Source organism: Haliotis rubra, unplaced genomic scaffold (genome assembly GCF_003918875.1).
Source record: "Haliotis rubra isolate DU_JTF1 unplaced genomic scaffold, ASM391887v1 Scf183, whole genome shotgun sequence".
Taxonomy (NCBI): Eukaryota; Metazoa; Mollusca; class Gastropoda; order Lepetellida; family Haliotidae; genus Haliotis; species Haliotis rubra.
Window position 1 is genome coordinate 1,320,127 of NW_025765814.1, and position 26,870 is coordinate 1,346,996.

The window sequence follows — 26,870 nt, forward strand, 5'->3', positions numbered from 1 at the left end:
AGTTCGAGTCCGATCCGAACATTTTTCAAGAACGTACTGAGAACGAGTTTGGTGTGATAGGGGTATAATACATCCATCTACAAAATCTGCGAGTCTTGCTCCCCGATCCGACGAGCCATAAATATCTATGGGGTTTTATTCATATTTTATTGGACGTCATAAGATTAAAAGAAGATTTGACACATGACTCATAATTCTTGCAGCTTCGGTCATTATGATTATTATTTACCTCAAAAGCTGCAAGGAATTAACCTTTCAAAATTCCCTCAGACGGTTTCACCTATAGCTACATTGTAGTTGGTTTGGCTGGTTTATTGTTTAACGCCGTACTCAGCAATATTCCAGCTTTATTGTGACGGTCTGTAAATAATTGAGTCTGGATCAGACAGTCTAGTGAACATCAGCATACACATCGATCTACGCAGGTGGGATACGATGACATGTGTCAACCAAGTCAGACCACCCTGACCACCCGATCCCGTTAGTCGCCTCTTGCGACAAGCTTGGGTTACTAAAGATCAATTCTAACCCGGAACTTCACCGGTCAGTTTTGATTCGTTATTGTTGAGAAACGTATCCGCTAAACAATTCTGTGTTCGAATGTCTAACTAACATGCAGATGCAGATCACCCATATTTATTGTATAATACATGTACAACTGCAATAATTATTAGGAAAATGTTAAACTGATACGTTACAGATTCTGCTTATTGTATGTAATTCAACTGAGATGAGAGGAACAGTGGCCATAGTGAGCTGTTCTTTTTGTCATATATTTAGGTTGCTGGGCGTAACCTGACCTCAATTTCATTGCAATTATTCAGCAAACAATTACAACATTGATACACCTCGGTAATTAAACTGTCATATATTTTCATTCTAATTATATATACCACAATGTGCAATGCGGCATATTGTGTTAGTAATTTGAAACAGCTTCAGTAGAGCAGAGTGTGTAACACCGGTTATATTTACTGGCATTTAATCAACAGGAAGATTAAATTATTAAATGTATCCACCATGTCAGTGGTTAATCGATTCAGCCAGTGAAATGCTGTCAAGCGATACTTTATAAATTTTTAACATGGTCTCGAATAATCTATGCAATCATTGTAAGTCGGCAACCCGTTTTTACTTTCACTTGAACCACACCAAAGTATTGTACAGAGGTTCAACGAAAGGGTCCCTTTGAGTGTCCTTTCATATTCTTTCATTTCTCACCTGCCAAAGCCAGCACTTCACTTTATGCCGAAAAATATACATAGAATTTAGAAGTATTCAGGAATCCGCCGCCAGTTTGTATCTGTATGCCGTTTTTAAAAAAAATGTTTTTAGCAAAATTCGGAGACGGGTGCCTTTTCATGTTTCTTCAAGTGAACAATTGACTTGCCTTTGCGTGTGTTGGTGATGGGGAACATGCTCATGTTTTACGTGAACATCTGGTATCAATTCTACTGGAAGGTGAGGAGTTTAGTTTTACGCCACTTCTAGCAATATTCCAGCAACATCACGGCGGGGGGACACCAGAAATGGGCTTCACACATTGCACCAATGTGACGAATAGAACCCGGGTCTTTGGCATGACGAGCGAACGCTTAACCACTGAGTTTCATTGTGGGTTCTATAACCGTTATCAAGAAGTCCTATACAGAGCGTGGAATAGTGAACATAGTATACGCCACTTTCAAAGGCACATGAACTCTGCTGAAAGAATCACGGAATGTCCAAGTCATCATGCACGTTCAAACTTCCCTTCATCAACCCTGGTTGGTAATATGTATCATGTTTCCATCTATCAATACGTATATTTGTCATGTCATACATCCTACTGAACATACATTCATCATAAACATAATTTAATCAATACTTATGAAATGAAAATAGTTTGGAATAAATATGACAACTGTGAGATGGTATTACATTTGTTCTATGTTTAAGGCCATCATTTTCATTTGGCTGTGAAAATGGACAAAACACTCTGGAAATATTGATTACATGTTGTAGGAATGCCTTCAAAGCCTTCACTATTTGAACATTTTTAGTATTGAAACCTACAGTTGTCCGATTTTATTATGATGAATGTATACATATTTGTCATACTATCTAGATCCAAAACTAGAAAGTCCTTTTGTTCATAGATGTAAGATACAGCATCCTGTTTCATTCTGTCCGATAGTGCATGTCTGGTGATGTCTATTTGTTTTGCTATTAAGTTCTTTAAAGCTATTTTCAAACCTATTTGATCCGGTTTGTTTGCAGCATTTATAATTGGAAATTTGACAACAGTGAAAATTTCATTACATCACGATTCGTTCGCAATGGTTGTTTTTCAATCAACATGGACCTCCTTTAAGAACCTTCAACAAATTGCGTTTAAACCTAGGTGTCGTATCATTTCATGCAATAACTCATTTGTGCCACCTACCACAGATTTCTAATAAATAAGCCGCCGTGATGTTGCTGAAATATTGCTAAAAGCGGCGTAAAACCAAACTCAGACAGTCAGTCTAATAAATAAGGAATTGGTTTTGACGCTTTTCTAGTTAGGTAAACATTCGTTTCTAGCAATGCCTACCTAATTTAGTTTCAATTGATTATTAAAAGAAACAGAGAGTTCTGTACATACCTGAGGTATTTTGCATCTGTTTAATTTCAAGCATTCAAATCGAGTTTTCAGACTGGTCAGTCTCTGTTGTAGAAGCTTTGTTTCTTTATTGGTTGTTTAACCCCGCACACATATAAGTAATCCATATATATGACGGCGGTCTGTAAATAATCAAGTTTGGACCAGACAATCCGGTGATTGACACTTTGAGCATCTATCCAGTTGTGATACTAAAAAAGTAAAACACCCTCTGGACTCAGTATACGACAAGTATTGGTTTCTGAAGACCGTCTTCACGGGGTCTGCTATAAAGATGTTTCACTAAATGATAACATATTCCATTCCCCTTTACATATATTTATTCCGCAAACTTACTTTTGACAAGAAGCAAACATTAAAAGTCAACATCAATATCAAAAACATAAAGAATTACACCTGAGCATTGTAACTGAATTATTTTTTATCTTCAATATTTGGTATTGATATTCAGTGAATACATATTTGTCAGATATCAATGAATTTGGAATTGCCTGAAATGAAGGCCTTGAAACAAGCAATATTCATAAACCTTTTGTAGAAACAGAATAATGCCTGAAGTTTCGCCATATAATGTTTTATATTAAGGACCCTCTGATGGGAAAATGTTAGTGTTTGTTTCTACAAACTTCTGATGTACGTTTGTGTGTGGATACTAAGATATCGTAGAATATGGTTCTCTATATTCTGAATTACATGTGTGGAGTTAAATTTATGTACTCAATTAATGATGAAAACGTTTTGGGAAAATTACATGTTTTCAAACAAGGGTACAAACGTTTTCTAAAAAGCCACAGGGCAGGTGACTTTAAGAAAGTAACTTGTCCTGACTAATTTTCCACTTGCCCTGATGTTATGACCTAATCATGATGATGTAATTATGAAAGAATAACCCAACATGGTATTTGATGTTAATGTTTACTGGACTATTTATTGAAAAGTGATAAATAGCGAAGAAAGATAACTCTACTTTATTATCATTGCGAAATTTAATAGCTACATTTTGAGCAAATATGAAATTAAATCCAAGTTTATTTGCAGTTTGAAACCATAAGTGGAAATTATCTAGTAGCCCATGGACAAGTAAGATACCATTATTTGATTGCCCGAAATGAAAACTGACTTGTCCCGGGCGTCGGGCGATGGGATTTTTTAACCCGTTTTCATTCAACTGGAAAAGTTCGTCACTGAATAAATATTTTTTAACATTAGTTTTCTCAGTGTATGGGTGTCTTTGATTATAATTCTTATGTAAATACTTCTATTCAATAATAGCAAGCTCTGTTTGTGAGTGTGTTTTGCTCTCTCAGGCAATATTTATTCAGTGTAATGTGTTTTCTATACAAATAAGTTCAATGTTTGCTCTCACTATAACACATAGAAGCGTTGCAATTGTGTGTTTTAAGAAGTGGTGCGTTGATATAGTTTAAATGGTCAATACAATTTTGAGCATTTTCTTTTCACACCCAAACATACCTTAGCAAGTTCCAATCACAAGACTGTAAGTGAATTCAAGTTGTAAATAGCTGGGTACGTATACATTGGCATATGTGCATTCATGCGTGTCAGGGAGGGCGTCTTCGAGTCTGGTCATCAGATGCCAGGTTCAGCCATGTTGGGTGGCAAGTTCGGGAATTTCCGCTCGAGGCCGTAAGTATGTTGTTATCTTGAAGAGGTCACCAAAAGCCTTGTAATCGTCACTGCAATCACATAAGAAACCATGAAGATGTGTTCGAGGTCATTCGTCACATCTCGCCTATTTCCCTAACGTGGAAGACGGCTTGTCCTGCTCCACTTCGGCTTGTCCAGAAATAACATGAGTTCATCTCGAATGCTTTGAGCTATGACTGAGTTTCGAGGAGTCGTAGTTTGTGAAACAGACTGTGGAATGACATTCTGCATAATGATGATTTTATACGTGGAAAGAAGTTATAGATAGGTCAAAGGTATAGACGGATCATTTCAAAGCCATTATAAAATATTCAGTTCGCTTCTGAGGATGGTGACTGTTTGTGACAAGAAAGTGATTGCATGTTCGTCGTATCTAACTTATCTCCTGAATAATGCCACAACTAAAGCGACAAAACGCTTTTATAATTCCGTTTATAATAGCGCATAATTTTTTAAATATTTGCAGTGATTAAAGATTATACTTCTGTGCTTTTGTATGGAGCATTCTTGACAGATAAAGTAGGCGTACCTGTATGTATCTCGCGAGAATTCAAAGCCGGAAGTGCCCTCCACCGACACAGGGGCGCAACCCACGGCAAACTGGTTGCCCAATTTGGTCGCCACTTACGACCAGCAATGGGGTGCTGTGGACACATTCTACATTCTACCCCGGGTCCACACGGGGGAAGAGCTATAAGCTTTACTCAGCACTCACCACGAGAAGATTGCTTTTCACGAGTGCCTCTTGTTTGTTGACGCCAAACAAATAATTGTTAAAAATGTACGACTATCTATTGATATACTTCTGTGCTTTCGTATAGAGTATCAGACGTAGATGTACCTGTAGGTAGCTCGTAGGTACTCATAGCCAGAAGTGCCCCCTGTGCCCCCAGTGCCCTGCTTCTGGCCTATCATCCTGTGTACCATCTGGATGTGGGTACCTGTGTGGGGAAAAATGTTATCAGAAGGCTGGCGACACAAAATTTGGCCACACGGATTCGGAGATTGACCCACAATGAGATTAAACCAGATCACCAGAAATTTGCAATATTCACATAAACAAACATAGAGAAACGTTTCATATAAAACATTTCAATAATTATTGACTTAAGCTATCAAAACTTACGTCATACTTTTGTGATATGATGTGGGAGTCATAATATTGATCTTGCTTTAGGTACTCAATATGTCACACTGATGGTCACACTGATGGTCTCTGGGAAGTGGGTTTGGTGGTTTTACTCGATTGTCGCGACATAGGACACCAGAAATCGGCTTCAACACATGTGGGGATTCGAACCCGGGTCTTTGGCGTGATGAGCGAACGAGTACTATAGCGGACTAATGGCGGAGCTAGCCAACTGAGATAGCATGCCTCAGTATAACATGGAGTACTGGGTATAGGTTGTCGCTGGCATTTTTTGGCCATATTTGTACCGTTGAAGTCGCCGAGCATTAGGCAGGATGGGAAGAAAGACCAACATTTAACGTCTTTGGTACGACCCCGTAGATTAAACAACGAAGCTTCCTCCACTAGACTAGAGAGACGGTCAAAAGCCGCATTGCCCCTCAAGCTTCAAAAGATGGACATCGCCATCACTTTGTGTGTTTTATTATATTTTAGACCAGAAACAACATGGCTGCTTTATTAATGTTCATGTGCATATATATGTTGGTACATACTCCGCCACTTCATGAGGGCGACATCTATGTCCATCAGCAGTGTGAGGAGCTGGTACGGCAGCTGGAACTCAGGTTTGTCCTGGTGCAGCATGATGAGAAGAGCTCCTTGCAGCGACCGTTGACTCATTTGCCAGGAACCTGTTCAAACGTCATGATGAATAGAAAAGGAAAACAATATCTAGCCTGGATTATCCACCTAAACCGACCAAACTTTGAGTAAAGGACAAAACAAAAAGCACACACAAAAAACAACAACAAAAGGGATCCCTGAAAGATCCCTGACGATCTGATTCCAGCATTTCAAACAACTTTTGAAAAAGTCATATGACACTCTCTAAATTCATCGTAGAAACAGCTGCTCGATGGTATCTCGAAAGCACTGACGAATTACTCGTTGTAACGGCAAAATTGACTAAATATGAGTTACTACACTTTGCACAAACTTTTGTGGATAGTTCTTGGTTTAAGACATAAAACAAATGAAGCTCTTTAACGGTCCCTTTTGCTTTCAGTTTAAACAGACTGTTCTGAACCTTTGACGTCAGAATAAGGGCCATTAGTTTGTCATTTATGGACACACAGAAATAGCTATGAACCACGTTAATGACGTCGTGACGCTGATGTGGACGTGGACGTTGAATATGTCCGCCATTAGTTTGTCATTTATGGACATATGTCCGCCATTAGTTTGTCATTTATGGACACACAGAAATAGCTATGAACCACGTTAATGACGTCGTGACGCTGATGTTGACGTGGACGTTGAATATGTTACAGCACTTTGATCTAAACATTAACTGTATGCTATATTTAATAAAAATATAAAGCAGGTTTACCTTTCTTATACGCTGACTGATCAAGCAAAGAGCTCAGATCCACATTCTGTGCAAAACAAAATTCGCCATTTGTACACGACCGACGTCAAGAACGTATGTTAAAAGTAGATCTTTTAAAATCGTATTGAGAACTAATATATATGACATTGTTAATATTAACAAGGGTTGAAAAGAAACATATTCAGCAGGTTATAATACCCAAATGGATCCTCTGGCGTTCTGGTTCATGATAATGAACAGTTATACCTCGTTTTGCCTGTACTTGTCCCAGAACTGCCTGTCGTCTATTCCAGGAGTAGATTCAAGCCACGCCTGTATCAAATCAGAGCATTTGTACAACATGTAATAAATAACAATCAACTCTGCAGTTTCAACTTGTATATGACAACTTTGTTTGTTTAACGATGCAGTCAACTTGTTCCATGTATATGACGGTAAGAGCCATGCACTGAAGGTATTTACATTAGGAGCATCCATCTACGCAGCTTGGATGCGATGACTTGTGTCAACTAAGTCACGAAGGCTTTTCACCTGATCATATTGATCGCCTCTCGAGAATGGGGTGAGGTGAGGTGAAATTGGGTTTTACATCGTACTTGAGAATATTTCGCTCATATGACGACGTGCATGCGTGTGTATGTGTATGTGCGGCTGCCTGTACTAGGCCAGACTGAAGCTGGTTTTATAGTGCTAGCCCACTGAGATACCATGCCGCAGTGAAGCATGAATACCCCACTCAGACACATTATACTGACTCCGAGCCGACCAGTCCTTGTTGTACCCATTAATGCCGAGCGCCAGGCAGGGACCAACAAGTTCTCGAGAATGGGATTGGTTGCTGAACAAATGACCTTCATATGTGGACTTCCACTGATACAGTAGGAATATGGTTCGTTTTTCTCTCAAGCGCAATGGATGCTAGTTAATATTTCACAAATTAGTTCAAAGGATATAACTTTAGACTCGTACTTGAACAACATCCAGTAGTGTACCTCCATCATCTTGGTCTGGGTATTTCTGGAGAACCTCTTTATCCTCTGTGTTCATCTTGTCCATGTAGCTCTGTCCTTTATATTCATGACGCTTTTCCAAATTTGGCATAAAGAGAATTATACTATATTTGAACGGTTCCACATGGAATAGAATCATAACAGTTATTGATAGGGCTTACATTACGAAATTGAAATAAATGTTCCTTCTACATGGTAAAATATCATTAAGGTTGTAGGGTTGAAGTAAAAGACTGCAAGCTTTATTACCCATCACCACTCTATCCATGACGTATTTAGATAAATGGCCAAATGTTTATTCCGGGTTTGCATATATCAACGTAATCATTTACGTGATTGATTCCAAAAAGTTTCTCCATCATTCGAAACTGGAGGCTCTGGCATCCAGACATCCCGGCCAGTACGTGTCTGGAAAATATTAGAAATATCATAACGGTCACCCCTGGATATAATTAAAATAGCATGCCATCCGTTGAGCATAAAAGACAAAATATGACTAGTGAGTGAGTGAGTGAGTGAGTTTAGTTTTACGCCGCACTCAACAATATGCCAGCTATAGGGCGGCAGTCTGTAAATAATCGAGTCTGGACCAGACAATCCAGTGAGCATCGATTTGCGCAACTGGGATACGATGACATGCGGCAACCAAATCAGCGAGCCTGACCACCCGATCCCGTTAGTCGCTCTTACGACAAGCATGGGTTACTGAAGACTGATTCTAACCCGGATCTTCATGGGTCAAAATACACCTATCAACAACAACACTAAAAATAGTCCCAGATACACAATATATATACACGTTCACTTGACACAGTGTATGTCTTAAGATATACACATATAACAGTTCATTCAGTACCTGCAAGACTTGCCAAAGCATACCAGTCTAATCCATCACCTGATTATCTGGTTTATTTACATGCTGATATCGCATGACAGGAGTACGGCTGTGTGGCGTCAGACAAAACACATTTAATTTTTATGCAAATTTTGTAAATGGCGGAAGCAGGCCATGCTTACCCTATTCGCAAACACATGATGTTATCACTAATTTTCAGTGATTCATTCATATAATCTTCACAGCTATTTTTCCCTTTACACCAAAGTAATTGCTTTCTGACGATGGGTATTCGTTTGTACTGACGTCTAATGTTTAAGCCTGGGTGTGTAATGCAGTGCACATCCATTAATGCTGATAAAACATTTATTCACCTGAAGTCCATAAAATTAAGGGGTGGCATCGTCTCCAGGATGTGGAACTGCTCCACTGCCAACTGGAATAAATGCAATAGACATTACAAAGAACATACATGACAGTGTTTTCACATCCACAGTAATATATACACATGGAAAAAATATCGCAACATGTATCACCCATAGGAGAAAGACTGACTGACTTGCATGAACCAAATCATCGAGCTTGACCGCCCACAGGACTCGAGTTTTACGATAAACATGGGTTGCTGAAGACTAATGCAGATTATCAAGCCGGGGATGGGGTTTGATTCGGATCCTGAAGTTTACAAATTTAGAGTATAACAATTGCCTCACCCGTAGCACCATTGCCGCTCTCTGCAGGCGGTTGATGGCAGTGTGTAAGACGACATGTTTCCATCCCTAAAACACAAGAATCTATATATAAGGAATGTAAACCCATATTCACACATATTATGTATACGTATATCATTTGACTGACTGACTGAGTTTGGTTTTACGCCGCTTTTAGCAATATTCCAGCAACATCACGGCGGGGGACACCAGAAATGGGCTTCACGCATAGTGTCCATCAGGGGATTCGAACCCAGGTCTTCGGCGTGACGAGCCAACGCTTTAACCATTAGGCTACCCCACCGCCCCCATATCATTTGAGTGCTTGTGTGTCGTTATTGTTCAGCGCCTCTCTCAGCAATATTTCAACTGTAAGACGGTGGTATGCAAATACTGGCCAGACAATCATGTGATCAACATCATGAACATGAATGTACACCACTGGGATACGATGTAAAGCATCAGTCAAGTCACCGAGCCAAAAATCTCTTCCATGAAATCGGCGCTTGAGGCTGACATAGATCACTGGGGACCTGGGGCGGTGGGGTAGTCTAGTGGTTAAAGCGTTGGCTCGTCACGCCGAAGACCCGGGTTCGAATCCCCACATGGGTACAATGAGTGAAGCCCATTTCTGGTGTCCCCCGCCGTGATATTGCTTGAATATTGCTAAAAGCGGCGTAAAACCAAACTTAGTCAGTCAGTCACTGGGGACCTTGCTCCAAGTGTACATCATAGACATCTGACTGTTCATTCCTAAAATAATATCACAGTGATGACGTCATAGATGTTTGTTTGATAGTTATTTAGCGCCGCACTCAGCTATATTCCACCCACATGACGTCGGTCTGTAAATATTCTAGTCTTGACATGACAATCCAATGATTTACATCTTGAGCATCAATCCACCCAAATGACTACAAACGTCTGCTTATGTGATATTCTTATAAAACAAAATGTACAAATATAAAAGCGACATTGGTATTATAAGTGAGTGAGTTTAGTTTTACGCGGCACTCGGCAGTATTCCAGCTATATGGGGGCGGTCTGTAAATAATCGAGTCTGGCCCAGACAATCCAGTGATCAACAGCATGAACATCGATCTACGCAATTGGGATACGATGACTTGTGTCAACCAAGCCAGCGAGCCTGACCACCCGATCCCGTTAGTCGCCTCTTACGACAAGCATGGGTTGCTGTAAAACAATTCTACCTTGACCTTATATGGGTAACGTTACACATGTGTTTTATTTGATGATACATCGTACCTTGCCGTGAAATATGTTCCTGACCGACGTGATGTCATGGATGATGAGCTTGAACCACAGTTCGAAGGCTGAAATTGACACAGCATTCTGTCACTCAAAATATGTATTTCACGTGTACGCTTTCATCAATTGTTATAGCTGTTCATATATTTGAAAATATCACTAGCTGAAGCGCCAGGTTCCTGCTGCTGATTATCTTAATCATTCTTTTGAAGTTAAAGAATGTGCTATATGGAACTTGAGAGTAAGAAATGTTGAAATGTGAGCCGATATACCTTGATGAACAATGATGAACAGTTGTTCATCGTGGACATCTGTGATTGGAGCCTGGCAGGCAAGTAGTTCTGGAAGCTGCACACAGAAATATGAACGCATTGAATATTGTAGTTAAGATGTGTTCTTCAGTTTATCTAATAGACTGACTGACTGACTGAGTTTGGTTTTACGCCGCTTTTAGCAATATTCCAGCAACATCACGGCGGGGGACACCACAAATGGGCTTCACACAGTGTACCCATGTGGGGATTCGAACCTGGGTCTTCGGCGTGACGAGCTAACGCTTTAACCACTAGGCTACCCCACCGCCCCTTATCTAATAGAAGCCAGTTTCTGGCGTCCTCAGCGTGTTATTGCTGGATTATTGGGAGAAGCCATACTCACCTACTCACTCTAATATAGAAACGTGGTAGGTATGAAACTGAAGATTATGTCTATAGTAGAGAGTGAGTGAGTTTAGTTTTACGCCGCACTCAGCAATATTTCAGCTATATGGCGGCGGTCTGTAAATAATCGAGTCTGGACCAGATAATCCAGTCATCAAAAGCATGAGCATCGATCTGCGCAATTGGGAACCGATGACATGTGTCAACCAAGCCAGCGAGCCTGACCACCCGATCCTGTTAGTCGCCTCTTACGACAAGCATGGGTTATTTGAGACCAATACTAACCCGGATCTTAACGGGTATGTCTATAGTAAAGTACTATTAAAAAAAGAAAGAAACGCATGACCCAGAAATCTGTAGCGAAAATGTTGGATTTTGAAACATGTATAACTCTGAATTCTTACGTCAGTTTAGAAGAAGGAAATGTCTATCCAACCAAGTGGATAATATTTGTTAACGGAGACGTTAAGCGCGACGGCGACGACGTAGCACGGTCCCGACATCGGGTCTCCCGGCTCTCAGTCCAATCTCTCTCAACCTGTTCCGCACCGTTTGACCGGATATCCTCCGAAGTCCAGGCACCCTGGCTGCTGTGCTCTCACCCGTGGTAGTACGATCATGCAAATGTAGTACCCGGATGTACCGATCTTGGGCTGCAGTGGTGACTCGAGGTCTGCCTGGACGGGGACGTCATTTGTTATACCTGTTTGGTTGTAACGAGCTGCAAGCCGTGATATCGTGCTCAGACTAACATTCAGACGCCTGGCAAAAGAAGATTGATAATCTCCAGCGTGCATTCTTTCAATGGCGATGTTCCGTGTCGCAGGGTCAAGACGTGGCGTGGTGATTTGACCTTGAAACTTCTTCAAAACGAATGTCGATTTCCGAAAGTAATCTGGATTTTTCTAACCAGACAGTGCATGCTCTTTGCTGCACAATTTCAACTGGAAAATTATTTCTGTTGCGTTGTGGCGATGCCTTTTTAATCCTTGTAAGAAATCTCATCAAAAATCAACATTTTCAGGTAAAGCCGATTTTTTACTTGTACAATTGTGTAGAATCATGTTATCGACACTTTTGTTACATATTTTGACGATTGTTTGAACATTATAGGTAATTCATAGATTTTTAAATATACAAAATGACTATGCGTTTCTTTTTGGGATAGTATATTTTGAAACTAACTCATCCCAAAACAATGATGATATATAACACTATGGAGGGACTTTGATTCCGATATTCACCAGTCTCTCCAAACATAGAATATCCTCTCTTCATACCTAAGATGACAAATACAACATACTGACTATTCAGACAGCACAATTTCAAGCAATGTCGCAAATGATGAGTTTTTCGGTTAATGTAAATATTTAAATGAGGTGACATATTTCACGTTTAGAATTCGTATTCAGACCCTGTCCTTTACCAGCTACAAAAGAGGGTTGTTTCTTCCAGTGTGAGAGTACAAGTTTTGAGACTTCGTTGAAATATCAATTATTTACTGTATTGTTTTCATTTCAATAAAATCATAGTAACTACAATTTTCACCTTCAGGTAGGAGCCGTAAGTTGGCTTGGATCCCCCCTCCGCCATGCCTCTTTCAATACTGTACATTAAAATGAAAAACATAAACAACCTACAAGAATTCACCAAAGAGTGAACATGAACTATAATTACGCAGAAAGCTTATGGCAGTCCGCAGCCAGATGAAGTCCACAGCGCTGTGGGACCTCCTCCGTGGTGTAGTGGTTAGAGCGTCCGCCCGGAGAGCGGAAGGTCGCGGGTTCGATCCCCACCGCGTCATACCAAAAGACGTTAAAATATGGTACTTGTTGGTCCCTGCCTGGCGCTGGGCATTAATGGGTACAACAAGGACTGGTCGGCTCGGAGTCAGTATAATGTGTCTGAGTGGGGTATTCATGCTTCACTGCGGCATGGTATCTCAGTGGGCTAGCACTATAAAACCAGCTTAAGTCTGGGCTCGTACAAGCAGCCGCACATACACATTCACACGCATGCACGTCGTCATATGAGCGAAATATTCTCAAGCACGACGTTAAACCCAACTACACCTCACCTCACCTCACCACAGCGCTGTAAATCTGTGTGGAAGACACCAAACCACTGACAGTCATCACTAGGTGACGTTGGCTTGAATTACATGATAAGCGCTAACCAGAAACATGTGTTGGATGTGTATGTAAACAGCAGGTAAAATGGACTGAAAATATGCATTTTTATAACAGTTTAACAAATTATTAATACGTTTCTCAAATTTGAAATTCAACATGTTGTCAGTATATTTGTACATTTACAATATAACAATGTGGATGTTTTCAACGGGAACAGCAGTAAACTGACTTACCAGGAACAATGTGCTGAGCCACTGAGAGCTGTGGTAGTGACGAATACAGCTAGAAGCATATCTATGTACAGCCCTGAAGCAATAACAACATCCTGTAAGTATTATAATGGTTCAGCCATGTGTAACATCGGCGGATAAATATTGTAATGATAAAATATAAAATTTCATGTGAACAATTAAGTGGGTTATTTATCCTTCGTGGCTATGGTGGAAATAAAAAGGGTAATCAATTTAATGGTTTTTTATCTTTCGTGGCTATGGTGGAAATGAAAAGGGTAATCAATTTAATGTTTTTTATCCTTCGTGGCTATGGTGGAAATGAAAAGGGTAATCAGTTATTGTGTTTTTTTATCCTTCGTGGCTATGGTGGAAATGAAAAGGGTAATCAGTTATTTGGGTTTTATCCTTCGTGGCTATGGTGGAAATGAAAAGGGTAATCAATTTAATGTTTTTTCTCCTTCGTGGCTATGGTGGAAATGAAAAGGGTAATCAGTTATTGGGGTTTTTATCCTTCGTGGCTATGGTGGAAATGAAAAGGGTAATCAATTTAATGGGTTTTTATCCTTCGTGGCTATGGTGGAAATGAAAAGGGTAATCAGTTATTGGGGTTTTTATCCTTCATGGCTATGGTGGAAGTAAAAAGGGTAATCAATTTAATGTTTTGTTATCCTTCGTGGCTATGGTGGAAATGAAAAGGGTAATCAATTTAATGTTTTTTCTCCTTCGTGGCTATGGTGGAAATGAAAAGGGTAATCAGTTATTGTTTTTGTATCCTTCGTGGCTATGGTGGAAATGAAAAGGGTAATCAATTTAATGGGTTTTTATCCTTCGTGGCTATGGTGGAAATGAAAAGGGTAATCAGTTATTGGGGTTTTTAACCTTCGTGGCTATGGTGGAAATAAAAAGGGTTATCAATTTAGTGGGGTTTTTATCCTTCGTGGCTATGGTGGAAATGAAAAGGGTGAACAATTTAGTGGGTTTTTATCCTTCGTGGCTATGGTGGAAATGAAAAGGGTGAACAATTTAGTGGGTTTTTATCCTTCATGGCTATGGTGGAAATGAAAAGGGTGAACAATTTAGTGGGTTTTATCCTTCGTGGCTATGGTGGAAATGAAAAGGGTGAACAATTTAGTGGGGTTTTTATCCTTCGTGGCTATGGTGGAAATGAAAAGGGTGAACAATTTAGTGGGGTTTTATCCTTCGTGGCTATGGTGGAAATGAAAAGGGTGAACAATTTAGTGGGTTTTTTATCCTTCGTGGCTATGGTGGAAATGAAAAGGGTGAACAATTTAGTGGGGTTTATATCCTTCGTGGCTATGGTGGAAATGAAAAGTGGTGAACAATTTAGTGGGGTTTTATCCTTCGTGGCTATGGTGGAAATGAAAAGGTTAATGTCTCTCACACATTTGCCTGTAGCAGATCAGTAGAACACGCACTGAAGTTTATAAACATGGGATTTGTGGATAATGACGTATAATCGAGACGCTATATACTAGTATACTGGAAAAATTAAGTTAGGGATATTGGTATTTTTTATGATTGATATTTTATCAGTGTGTCAATGAATAAATAGATCATTATTCATTATTTCAAAATTTACATATATCCCTAACTACTTTTGTCCATTATAACTGCCTGGTGTCGACGGCATATTCCAAGTTTCATCACCAGTAGCATTTATCAATTAAATCCAACAAAAATATGAGTAACATATTATGAGTGAGTGAGTGAGCTTAGTTTTACGCGGCACTCAGCAATATTCCAGCTATATGGCGGCGGTCTGTAAATAATCGAGTCTGGACCAGACAATACAGTGATCAACAGCATCAGCATCGATCTGCGCAACTGGGAACCGATGACATGTATCAACCAAGCCAGCAAGCCTGACCACCCGATCCCGTTAGTCGCCTCTTACGACAAGCATGGGTTACTGAAGGTGCATTCTAACCCGGACCTTCACGGGTATATTATAAGAGCACATTTAATAATGACAATGTTTCAGGTACTACTAGTTGTACGTCAGTTTATTTGTTTCGCTTCTCTGCACTGTTAGACAGACGTATGTTTGTATTAAAATTATCTATTATACAACACATTATTTATTCATTATTGAACGATATGCAATACATTAATCACATTATGGTAATTTTAAAAAATGTTTGGTACGAGACATTTTGGTACTGACCCTCACTATGTGCAAAAAATGAACATATGTCTTCAATTAAACGTTTCTTTGCTTACAAGGAGCAGGATCTCTGCACTGCTCTCTCCTCATGCCTCAATCATCTCACATTACATATCACGTTATAAGAAGATCAGCAGGTGTCTGAAGATCACTTTTCATCCTGGATACTGAGCCAAGGCTCGTTCTTCATATCCATAAATATGTCCTTGAGTTGTTTCTTCGATCAACATTACGTTAAGCCCATTTCTGTTTCCAGCATAGTGTTATACTTCGTCTTGTCGGGCTTACCATTCCAAAGAAATAATATTATTTATTATACCGCTTTCGATATTAGGAAGTGTTATAAAAAGATGCAAAAAAAAGTAGTTACTGCTGTTATTCTTCCAAAAGGCGTCAGGTATGGACGAAACCACATCGTCATAATTTTATCGTTCTTCTTAACTATAGGTATTTTTTAAGTCTCTATCATTTCTGCATTATTATGTTGAAATTGAAAGGTACCATACATGTGAATAGTCTAGTTTATGAGATTGACAATACTGCAAACTTGAAAACTGTTTCGGGTCAATCAATATTATGTCCAAAGTTGCATAAGGTTCGAGTATATTCATCGTCGTTGGAAACAACGTCTCATAATTGTTGCAGCATCTGCAGAGTGTTAGCAACCATTAAGTGTCGAGCATATTTATTCCATTCACTTGTTTTTTTTAGCATAATTACGAGCCAGAGTTTCTATAAACATAGGAAAAAGGTGGAAAAACGAATCACCTTGTCTAAATATACGCCCTCATGTGACATCTAAGAATTCGCAATTATTTTTATTAAAAAAGACAAGTGATGTAATATCATTAGAAAGGTTTAAAGAAACTTAAAGCCAAATAAAAGAAGTGAATGTTTATGCAACAACTTCCATTCTACCGGGTCAAATACCTTTTCGAAATCGAATATTAATAATCCAGGTATTTTCGAAACTCGGATAATCCATTATGTTGAATACCAGTCTCGTACATTCGTCATTAGATCAAGACTTCGACTGAAAAAAAAAAAAATTAAACGGACTTGATTATGTGGCTTAAGTTCAGACATTCTCCGCACCGTGGGCACTCTGACAAGGAATTCGACCAAATTAAACATGCAGTTGTTATGAATAAATATTTCGAGAACTTAATTTTAAACTCGCTCGCCCTTGGGCCGGCCCATGAGCAAAAATGTTTAGTTTCGCTCAGAATTCATGTTTTGGAGGTTGTAAATGAATGGGTGTATGTTTGTAAGTATCATTACACAAATTTCAACTCATTTTGACTTAATTCGGCTAATTTAGAGCGATTTGATAAAATCTCGCAGATGGGCGAAAAACATTTTTGCCCATGGGCGAGAATATTTACATTTACTCAAAATACATGACTATACAGAACTACGGTTAAAATGAACTAAATACACGGTCCTCTTGAGTTCGTAATAATCGTAGTGCTCTGTATTGCTTCTCCCGGTTTAGGGTTACTTATGTGATTGTAATTACATGTGTCTAATTACAGTGCAGAGAAAGGGACAGCCAGGTGTTCGAGAACGGATGGAGGCGGCACAGCACAGGTTAAAGAATAAATAACTTTGTCTGTGAACGTGCTTCTCGAACACCTGGCTGTCCCTTTCTCTGCACTCCTCCCTCGTAACAAACAGTGAACTGTGTCAATATTTTAATGATAGTTTGTTAAACAACGTTTTTATTTTTAGGACAAAAATTCTGCAAAAACCTCATAGAGTTGGTATGATGTTTTGATTATGATCAGCGTTTCATTGAGTATGTTATGTATATTAGTTTTCGAGTTAGATTGCAATTCATCGGTCCGCTTTTGAGCCAAACGGATATATGTCGAAACGTCGCCTCCACAGAATAAAAGAAGTTGTATATCCATAATAATTGTCGTTATTCTTCATCAACTCAACTTCTAAAATGCCCGTCAAAGAAATCTCCTGTAATGTATGGAATTCAAAATCACCTGGGACTGATATAGCTACACCTCTTATTTGGCTAGTAAAGAAGTTTAAACATACTTCTGACGATCCCCATTTTGATTTAACCATCTGTTCTCAGTCTCTAGTAAACTGAGAGCCTTGTACCTCAGTATTTACTGACAGTTGGCTGAAAATACTTAGCTGTCAGAATATGGCTTTCATATAGTAATGTCCACATAAAGTGTCTGGTATGAATTGAGGACTGCTTTGCCTGTCACTGTTGTGAGAACAAAACTACATATGTATATATATTTAAATGGCACAAAACATAAAAGATTATATATTGCAAGTAGGAAATTAGGTTAGTAAACCCATAACAGGTTTTATTATCCTGCGTGAAAAAGTACGAAGCTAAATACCATATTTACTCTAATAGACGCCCTGGCGCTTATTTTTTCAACAGACTTCTTGACCTGTCGCTTATTAGAGGCCTTGCGCTTTTGCGCTTACTGGGTGTAATTATCGTAATTGTTAGTAAGCTGCTGTACCCCAGGCGCTTATCAGACTCCCGGCTATTATTAGAGGAAATACGGTAAGTCCCCCAACCCCACAGATGTGACCATATCACATAGATAGAACAATGTGCAAGTATGGAAACTGAGAGCCAACACTATTAATCCATAAACACTTAGTCTTGCAGTTATTACTGGTACAATGTAATGTCTCTATCCTGCATAGTGACCGCCTCGTGGTGTAGTGGTTAGAGCGTCCGCCCGGAGAGCGGAAGGTCGCGGGTTCGATCCCCGACCGCGTCATACCAAAAGACGTTAAAATATGGTACTTGTTGGTCCCTGCCTGGCGCTCGGCATTAATGGGTACAACAAGGACTGGTCGGCTCGGAGTCAGTATAATGTGTCTGAGTGGGGTATTCATGCTTCACTGCGGCATGGTATCTCAGTGGGCTAGCACTATAAAACCAGCTTAAGTCTGGGCTAGTACAAGCAGCCGCACATACACACACACGCGCGCATGCACGTCGTCATATGAGCGAAATATTCTCGCACGACGTAAAACCTAATTTCACCTCACCTATCTTGCATATTAAATGTCTGCATTTATATAAAGGATTGAAACTGACCCAATATTATTAACCAGAAGCACTTAGCCCTTCAGTTGTCACTGGTACACAGTAGAGCTCATCATTTGAAACCAACGGTTTATGAATGCATTGTGTCGTCCATATAATATAAAATTTATTTGCATACCTGTGCCTGCTCTGCAGCTATATTCTCACTCATTTATTTAATGTCGTCGCCGGGAAAGTATGTATCATGGACCCAAGGCCTCTTTACTGAATAAATCTGTCTGTCTGACATAGATAGAACTGACACAACCCTTTCCACACCCATTAGTAATACTGTGATACAGTGGCAACATTCATGCAATAGACTCAGTTTAAACGCTATCTGCTACATTTGATTAATGCATTTTATAAACTTCATAGTAAAGATAAGATAGTACATACGCAATTTGGCCATGTCTTTCCAATAGTTCACACCGAAATGCAACGAAAATAGGAATAACAGATTATAAGAGCACATTTAATAATTACAATTTTTCACGCACTACTAGTAGTGCGTCAGTTTATCTGTTTCGCTCCGGTACAGTGTTAGATATGTTTGTATAACAAATGCAGAATGTTAACACCGTTTATCTACATATACTGAGTCAAAAAAGAAACTTCACAAAATGTAATATGAAAAATAATGAATATTTTTTCTCTGATGATACATCTATGTATCCGAAATGGGATCCCTATCTTTCGACTCTAGAAAAACGTTAACAAAACCCACTCAAACCCATCCATTCGTCGTGCAAATGACGTTAGTGCCAAATCAGGTTTTGCACGTGCAGTCGATCACGTGATCTTCGCATCGAAGTTTTCTTCATATGCACGTGTTTGTATGGCCTCAAGAATTGAAAAAAACACTTTTAAACCACAGTTCTAACGGTACTTGAAATGCCACGATTGTCAAATGTGCAACGTGAACGTGCCGTTGGAATGTTGCAAGCGTGAAGATCAGTTATTGACGTCGCAAGAGCAATGGGATGCAGCCATCGTACTGTGTATGACTTGCGAGGTCGTCTATAACAAACTGGCACCACTTCTGATCGCCCAAGGTCGGGTCGTCCACGTGTGACGTCACGAGCAGAAGACCGTCAAATCGTCCTACGTCACCTACGTGACAGATTTCTGCCGGCTACACGAACCAGGGCTGAGATATTTAGAGGTCGACTGTCCTCACAGACCATTCGAAATCGGTTGCGGGCTGCTAATCTCCATTCTCGACGTCCATATCGTGGGCCAATATTGACGCCGTTTCATTAACGTCAACGTCTGCTGTGGGCCCAACGTCACCTCCGATGGACCCAGAGAGACTGGAATCGAGTCGTCTTTAGCGATGAATCCAGGTTTACCCTCAGATTCGCGGACGGCAGGCATAGAGTCTGGAGACGACGTCGTGAGCGGTATGCCCAATGTTGTGTACAGGAAGTCGACAGATTCGGGGGCGGAAGTTGCATGGTGTGGGGTGCTTTCTGTGGGAACAACCGTTCCCGACTTCTGGTCATCCGTGGAAACCTCACAGCTGCTGCTTACCGCGACCAGGTGCTCACCCCTGAACTCGTTCCTTTCATGGCGGCTCATGGCCCAGATCTACAGTTCCAGCATGATAATGCTCGGCCGCATACCGCGATGTTGACACGAAATTTCCTTCAAAACGCTGGAATCAACGTCATGGACTGGCCATCGAGGTCCCCTGACCTTAATCCAATAGAGCACGTTTGGGATGCACTTGGGAGAAGGCTTCGTGGTCTTAGGAACCAACCTCAGAATTTGCAGGAACTTGGCGCTGCCTTGCAAGAGCAATGGCGCAGAATCCCTAACCACGTGTTCACAAGCATCAGGCAGTCGATGAGGAGACGGTGTTTGGCAGTGGTGAATGCACGGGGCGGCCATACACGATATTGAACTGAGAAATTTCGCATTTTTATTCTTGTGACTTGACATTCTATATACCCATGTTTTGAAACGGCGTAGTAGCCTAATGGAACTGATTATGGCACTGTCAGTGTATCGAGTACATCACACAGATCTCAGCAATGAAATAATAACAATTTAACCATCTTACCATCTCTTGTTCTTTTTATAGTGCCCTGAAGAAAGAATGTGAAGTTTCTTTTTTGACTCAGTATATTATATTACAGATATTTGATTCAGTATTGAACGACATACAATACATTATTCACATACTAAAAAACTAACACTATTTAACATACTACATATATTAGAAAAACACTCAGAGAGATATCTCACTGAAGGAAAAAATACATAAATGTACAACTACACAGGAATAATCGGATCTGCATGACAACGTTTATTTTAGATCACAGTTAATGTCACTATGAACATAATCTTGGAATATATGATTGACTTAAGCTATATTTTTATACCAGTTAAAGATTGTCTGTGACATTACGAATTGGACATTTTGGAGCTACAAGAGCTTCCCCTGGTCATATCGCTGTGGTTATATCTATTACAGAACCACTTAGTTTCGTTGGTGTAAGGCAAGTGATCGTTGCAATATGAATATACACCTAATTTATATAAATGACCCTCAGGGTAGCTACCACTTAATTTATTCCAAAACAAATTACGTATTTAGATTACAATATTAAATTAAAACGTTCTAATGAATTAATGCAACGTTGCATTTAATCGACTCTCGCACCCTCTACCGGCCGAACATTATTTGAAGCGAACCCCATAGAGTTACCTCCCTTGGAGCGCTCTTTATGAATATCCTACGCACAACTTGTGATAGAAACCAGTTCGACAAACACCGACAACACCGCGTGCGACAGTTTTCGATGTACGGAGCAATCGTTTACATTCCCTATATGGCAAGTGTTTCTGTTTGGAAGCTTTTCGCCTCGAAGTTTCAATTATCGATTTCAGACAAATCGTAAGGGATAACAAGTCTTTTATTGCATCAATAGGAAGCTAAAGTGAGTGCATATGCCCCCAATATATAAAATATACGCCAAAATATTGTCGAAAAAGCGTGACATTGCGCCTTTAAGTAAAGTGTATCGATCTACAACTCGATGGACAAATAGTTTGTGTTCGTCCTGGTTCATGGTTACCGAGTCAATTCAAGTTATGCATAATCTGACGATAGTCAATTCTGAAAAAAAGATTGGTTAATTAATATTGTATATATGTGTCAGTATGTAGATTCATACTGTCATTCATTCTTTATTTTTGTTGTACAATTAAAAAGAATGTTATCCCGAAGGTAAACAAGTACAGATCGACATGGGTACACGGTACAGTCTTCAAAGCAACACAAAATGAATAACGTGTGTGGATAACGTTGTAAAAAAGACATGTATAACAGAGCAATACTCTTTGACTAAAGGATCGTGTGCATTCAGAATACCTGGTTTGCTAGCTGTTTACAACATGAACAAACCAAAGTCGTAAGTGACATACATTACATTAACTTACGACTATCTTAGCGCTAAGAGAGCTTCGAAAATCTAGGCCCTGGGATCCAGGTAACTTTTGGGGGTGGGGGTGTAGTTACACCTCATATTGCAAGTGGAGGTGTACTGAGAATTTTGAAGGAGTACTGACATGTTTTTGTGTGAGCGAGTTGGTGATGTGGTTTGTTATTTTTAATATTAAACAACTTTTCAGCTATTAAACTTTATATATGTAAGACGTACAAAGGTATTATGTGCCTACATGATACGCTTGAAATCTTATATTATGTCGTACTTTATTGATTTTTAGGCGTACATTACGCCTGTACGCCCCCATATCCGTAGCCCTGAAACCCGACACCCGCAAATAGCTACATAGTTGATCTACATAGTTAGTTCTAAACGTATTGGTGCCCTTACTTAAATGTATAACCTGTATATTATATAACTGTTCTTTAAAAATACCCTTCTACATAAGAATTACGAGCATACAACTAACACTCTTACCCGATTCGCTTAGAAATCAGTTGCTAGAAACCAGTGACAAGTGGAACTGAAGATAGTATTCAAATAATTTACACAACAAAACAAAAGAGTCAAGGACCACCCCAGTTTTCAATATGATGTACTTAATAGTTCTTATTATGATCCATATAATACCTAAATACTAAATGTTGGGGTGGTCCTGAACTTTTTTGTTGCGTATATATGCGAGTGCATTTCGTCCAATAATACGCCATACATTGCTTTGCTATGTCTATTAAGTGAATAAATAACATGCATGTTATTGTTCCTTTCATTATGTGCATTGTACTGAATGAATAACATATCTCTACACAACATTACTCTCTTGATTTTCAGCGCGTCCCTGCTTCAAGCGTTATGCGATACTGAAGAGTTTCACTTTTCAATGTAAATGAACGACGCGATGGACAGTAGTGAGCAAGTGAGGGTAGTTTTACGCCGCACTCAGCAGTATTCCAGCTATATGGCGGCGGTCTGTAAATAATCGAGTCTGGACCAGACAATCCAGTTATCAGCAGAATGAGCATCGATCTGCGCAATTGGGAACCGATGACATGTGTCAACCAAGTCAGCGAAACTGACCACCCGATCCCGTTAGTCGCCTCTTACAAGCATGGTCGCCTTTTATGGCAAGCACATGGGTTGCTGAAGACCTATTCTACCCTGGATCTTCTCGGGTCACGTGTTATCGACTAATCCTTTGAACAAAGTATGTTGTTTATACTTTATGCAAAGATATTGGTGTATTCCGTCAGCTTCAGTGGGGCTACGTACACAACACTTACTTTTGAGAAATCCTCTGTGACGTGTTAGTACATTGATTCATTTTGTGGAAAATGGAAATATTGAAAAAACTATCATTAATAATTACATGTGAGATGTGCAAATATACTTTTCACGTTTTGCTAAGGTTCACAAAAATTACCATCTTTACTTAAACATAGATTTATAATTTGAAATTGTATCCATTTAAAACTTGATAAACAATGATATGGGAACCCCTCTTTGGGCAAACAGTCACTTTAATCTAACCTTATGCACTTGATTCATGCGTAACCATGAAAATGGTTTTCATGGCACCAATCTGCAACCATTTTGCAAATCATGGAATGAGTCAGTGACAAGTACACAACACCTGTCAATAGCAGGTATGGGATCCACAAGATGAAGTGACATACTGAAACCTATGATCCATGCTTACAATAAGCTTAGATATTTAAACCAAATTAGACCCCACATCATAGTTTTCTGTTGAATCAATGATTTGATCCTTAGCAAAGTGTGAATAGTATAGATGTAAATGTGTATTGAAGGTGAAATGGCCACATACCCACAGTATTCGTTTATTCCATGGATAAACATATCTCTTGTTGTTCTTGTCTCTTTACAGTGCCCTCCACACACGATTCATTTTCTTCTACATATCATACGTCTAGTCATACCGAACTGAACACGCTGGTGTGTGAATAACTACAATTAACATATTCCACACAAATTATCCGTATGTAGTAGCATGTGGTCAAATCATGGAACAGAGCATCTATTGAAACCCTACAAGGATGTTTTGCGTGTACAGACTGGGACATGTTCCATGATGCAGAACAAACAGTAGAAGGAATGTGTGACGTCATTATGGATTGTATAAATCTTTGTGTCAATACATAATACCAGAAAGAGAAATCAGAATTTTCCCAAACAACAAGCCCTGGATCACAAAAGAAATGAAATATTTATTAAACGAAAAGAAACGAGCATACATGAAGAAAGATAGAAAGAAAGAAACTCAAATGCATACAGAAGGACATCAATCTTAAGCTCGTGAGTGTAAACTAGCGTACAAAGAGAAAGTTGAGAGACAGTTTCAGCAAAGCAATCTGCAACAAGCCTGGCAAGGCGTGAACACGATGATTGGTAAGAGCAGGCGACGACAGACAACCAACGCCGGGGATAATAAAATCTTTGCTGAGGACCTCAACACTTTCTACAGCCGCTTTGATTGTCACGACTTTACCAATGAGATAGCTCAAGTTAGTGAAGCCGTACAGGATAGTGAAAGTCGTATCCATATATCAGAAGCTGACGTCATTCAAAGCTTCTCCAGAATTAACATCAGAAAAGCAAAAGGACCTGACAACCTTGACGGCATTGTGTTGAAGGAGTGCAGACTTCAACTGTGTACAGTTTTCACTAGATTGTTTCAATTCTCAGTGAATACACACGTTATTCCTTCGGTCTGGAAAACATCAGAAATTGTACCAGTTCCTAAAAAAACACAACCTAAAGAACTCAACGACTACAGGCCAGTTGCTCTCACATCTATAGCAATGAAGTCGCTGGAACGCATCTTGTTGAGACATCTCCGTCAGGAAGTTGCCGACATACTGGACCCGCTTCAGTTCGCCTACAGGTCAAGGAGAGGAGTTGTTGATGCCACACTGTCACTCCTTAATAATGTCTATAAACATCTAGAGACACCTAAGTCATACATCAGGATCCTCTTCGTTGACCTTTCATCTGCGTTCAACACCATCCAGCCACATATCATGATACAGAAACTGTTAGACATGGGCGTTAACTCATACCTCATCAAGTGGATCGAAAACTTTCTTGTGGACAGACAGCAGTACGTGAAAGTTAACGGGGCTGTATCGAGTAAACGGACCACCAAAACTGGTGCACCACAAGGCTGTGTAATATCTCCTGTTCTTTTCACCCTCAACACTAATGATTGTGCAAGCTCGAATTCAACCTGTTCAACTGTAAAGTTCGCAGATGATGCAGCAATTGTCGGCAAACTGAACGACACAGATTCTGAAGAACTGTATAAAGAGGACATTAATCATTTTACGACTTGGTGTGCAGAAAACCACTTACTCTTAAATGTCACAAAAACAAAGGAACTGATAATTGACTTTCGGAGTAAACCCACAGAAATGCTTCCAGTGATAATCAACGGTGAATGTGTTGAGACAGTGTCGGAGTATAAGTATCTGGGAACCTTCATTGACTCTAAGCTGAACTGGAACTCTAACACTGAAGCCCTATACAAAAAGTGTCAACAACGTCTTCATCTCATGCGTAAACTGAGATCTTTTAATGTTAACCCATCTGTGATGTCATCTTTTTATGTAGCATTTATTCAGAGTATTTTAACATTTTCCTTCCATTGTTGGTACGGGTCTCTCTCAGTTCATCTCAAATCTAAAATAGACAAAATTGTTAACACTGCAAGTAAAATCGCTGGAGTCAGATTTGAATGTTTATCATCAATATATGAGCGGCAAATCGTGAATCAAGCTGTCAAAATCATATCTGACCGTACTCACTACTTAAATTCGGAATACAACCTCCTCCCTTCAGGCCGCCGCTACAAAGTTCCAATTGTGAAAACTAAGAGAGCCCGTACATCCTTTATTCCAAGTACCATATCTCTCTAAACAAATGTGAAGATACCTAAATCAAAGAATTTATGTAAATATGTTTGGTATCTCTCTAATGTGTCAGTAGCTCTGCTGATGTAACACAAATTCCTGAAAAGGCATTAAAGTATTATTCTATTCTATTCTATACTGACGTCACAAATATGTGCGGAGTAATACGTTACGTCACAAGCCCGGTGACATAATTTTCTCCTGATCACCCAGCGGTCATCTAGTTCCTAGTAAGCTTTTATGCTAAAGCACGTATTGTTGTCAACAAATCTAAGCTTACGTTTGAAAAATAACAACAAACTCACGTGGAACTTCAGAAACCTTCAATTAACCTTTTGAACAACCAGATACGCTTTAATGTTAGCGTGACACTGTGCACCGTTCTCTCGCTAACACTGACAGCCGGTCGGGGAACTGATGTTGGTATCTTCGTAAGCCTATGAATTTCTATCTTCGCTTTGTAATCTACTCCATCTATCAAAACCAGGCATGAATTTTCTGGGATCAAAGCACTGACAGTACCGTAATCACGGCCGTTAATCCGGA

At 39.6% G+C, this 26,870-nt stretch overlaps 1 protein-coding gene across 1 annotated transcript; it reads right to left on the reverse strand.

Moving 5' to 3' along the window:
* Positions 1–3,715: 3,715 nt before the first annotated feature.
* On the reverse strand, positions 3,716–19,404 carry LOC124273671 (tryptophan 2,3-dioxygenase-like). Its single transcript, XM_046708944.1, has 14 exons — positions 19,343–19,404; positions 13,680–13,752; positions 12,863–12,920; positions 10,928–11,003; positions 10,653–10,720; positions 9,390–9,455; positions 9,051–9,112; positions 8,174–8,249; positions 7,801–7,914; positions 7,078–7,143; positions 6,832–6,877; positions 5,996–6,133; positions 5,154–5,253; positions 3,716–4,341 (listed from the first exon to the last, which is right to left on the reverse strand). Exons 1-14 carry the CDS (start codon positions 19,353–19,355, stop codon positions 4,248–4,250), a joined length of 1,050 nt encoding a protein of 349 aa, XP_046564900.1. The 5' UTR covers positions 19,356–19,404; the 3' UTR covers positions 3,716–4,247.
* Between the last annotated feature and the right edge of the window lie 7,466 nt (positions 19,405–26,870).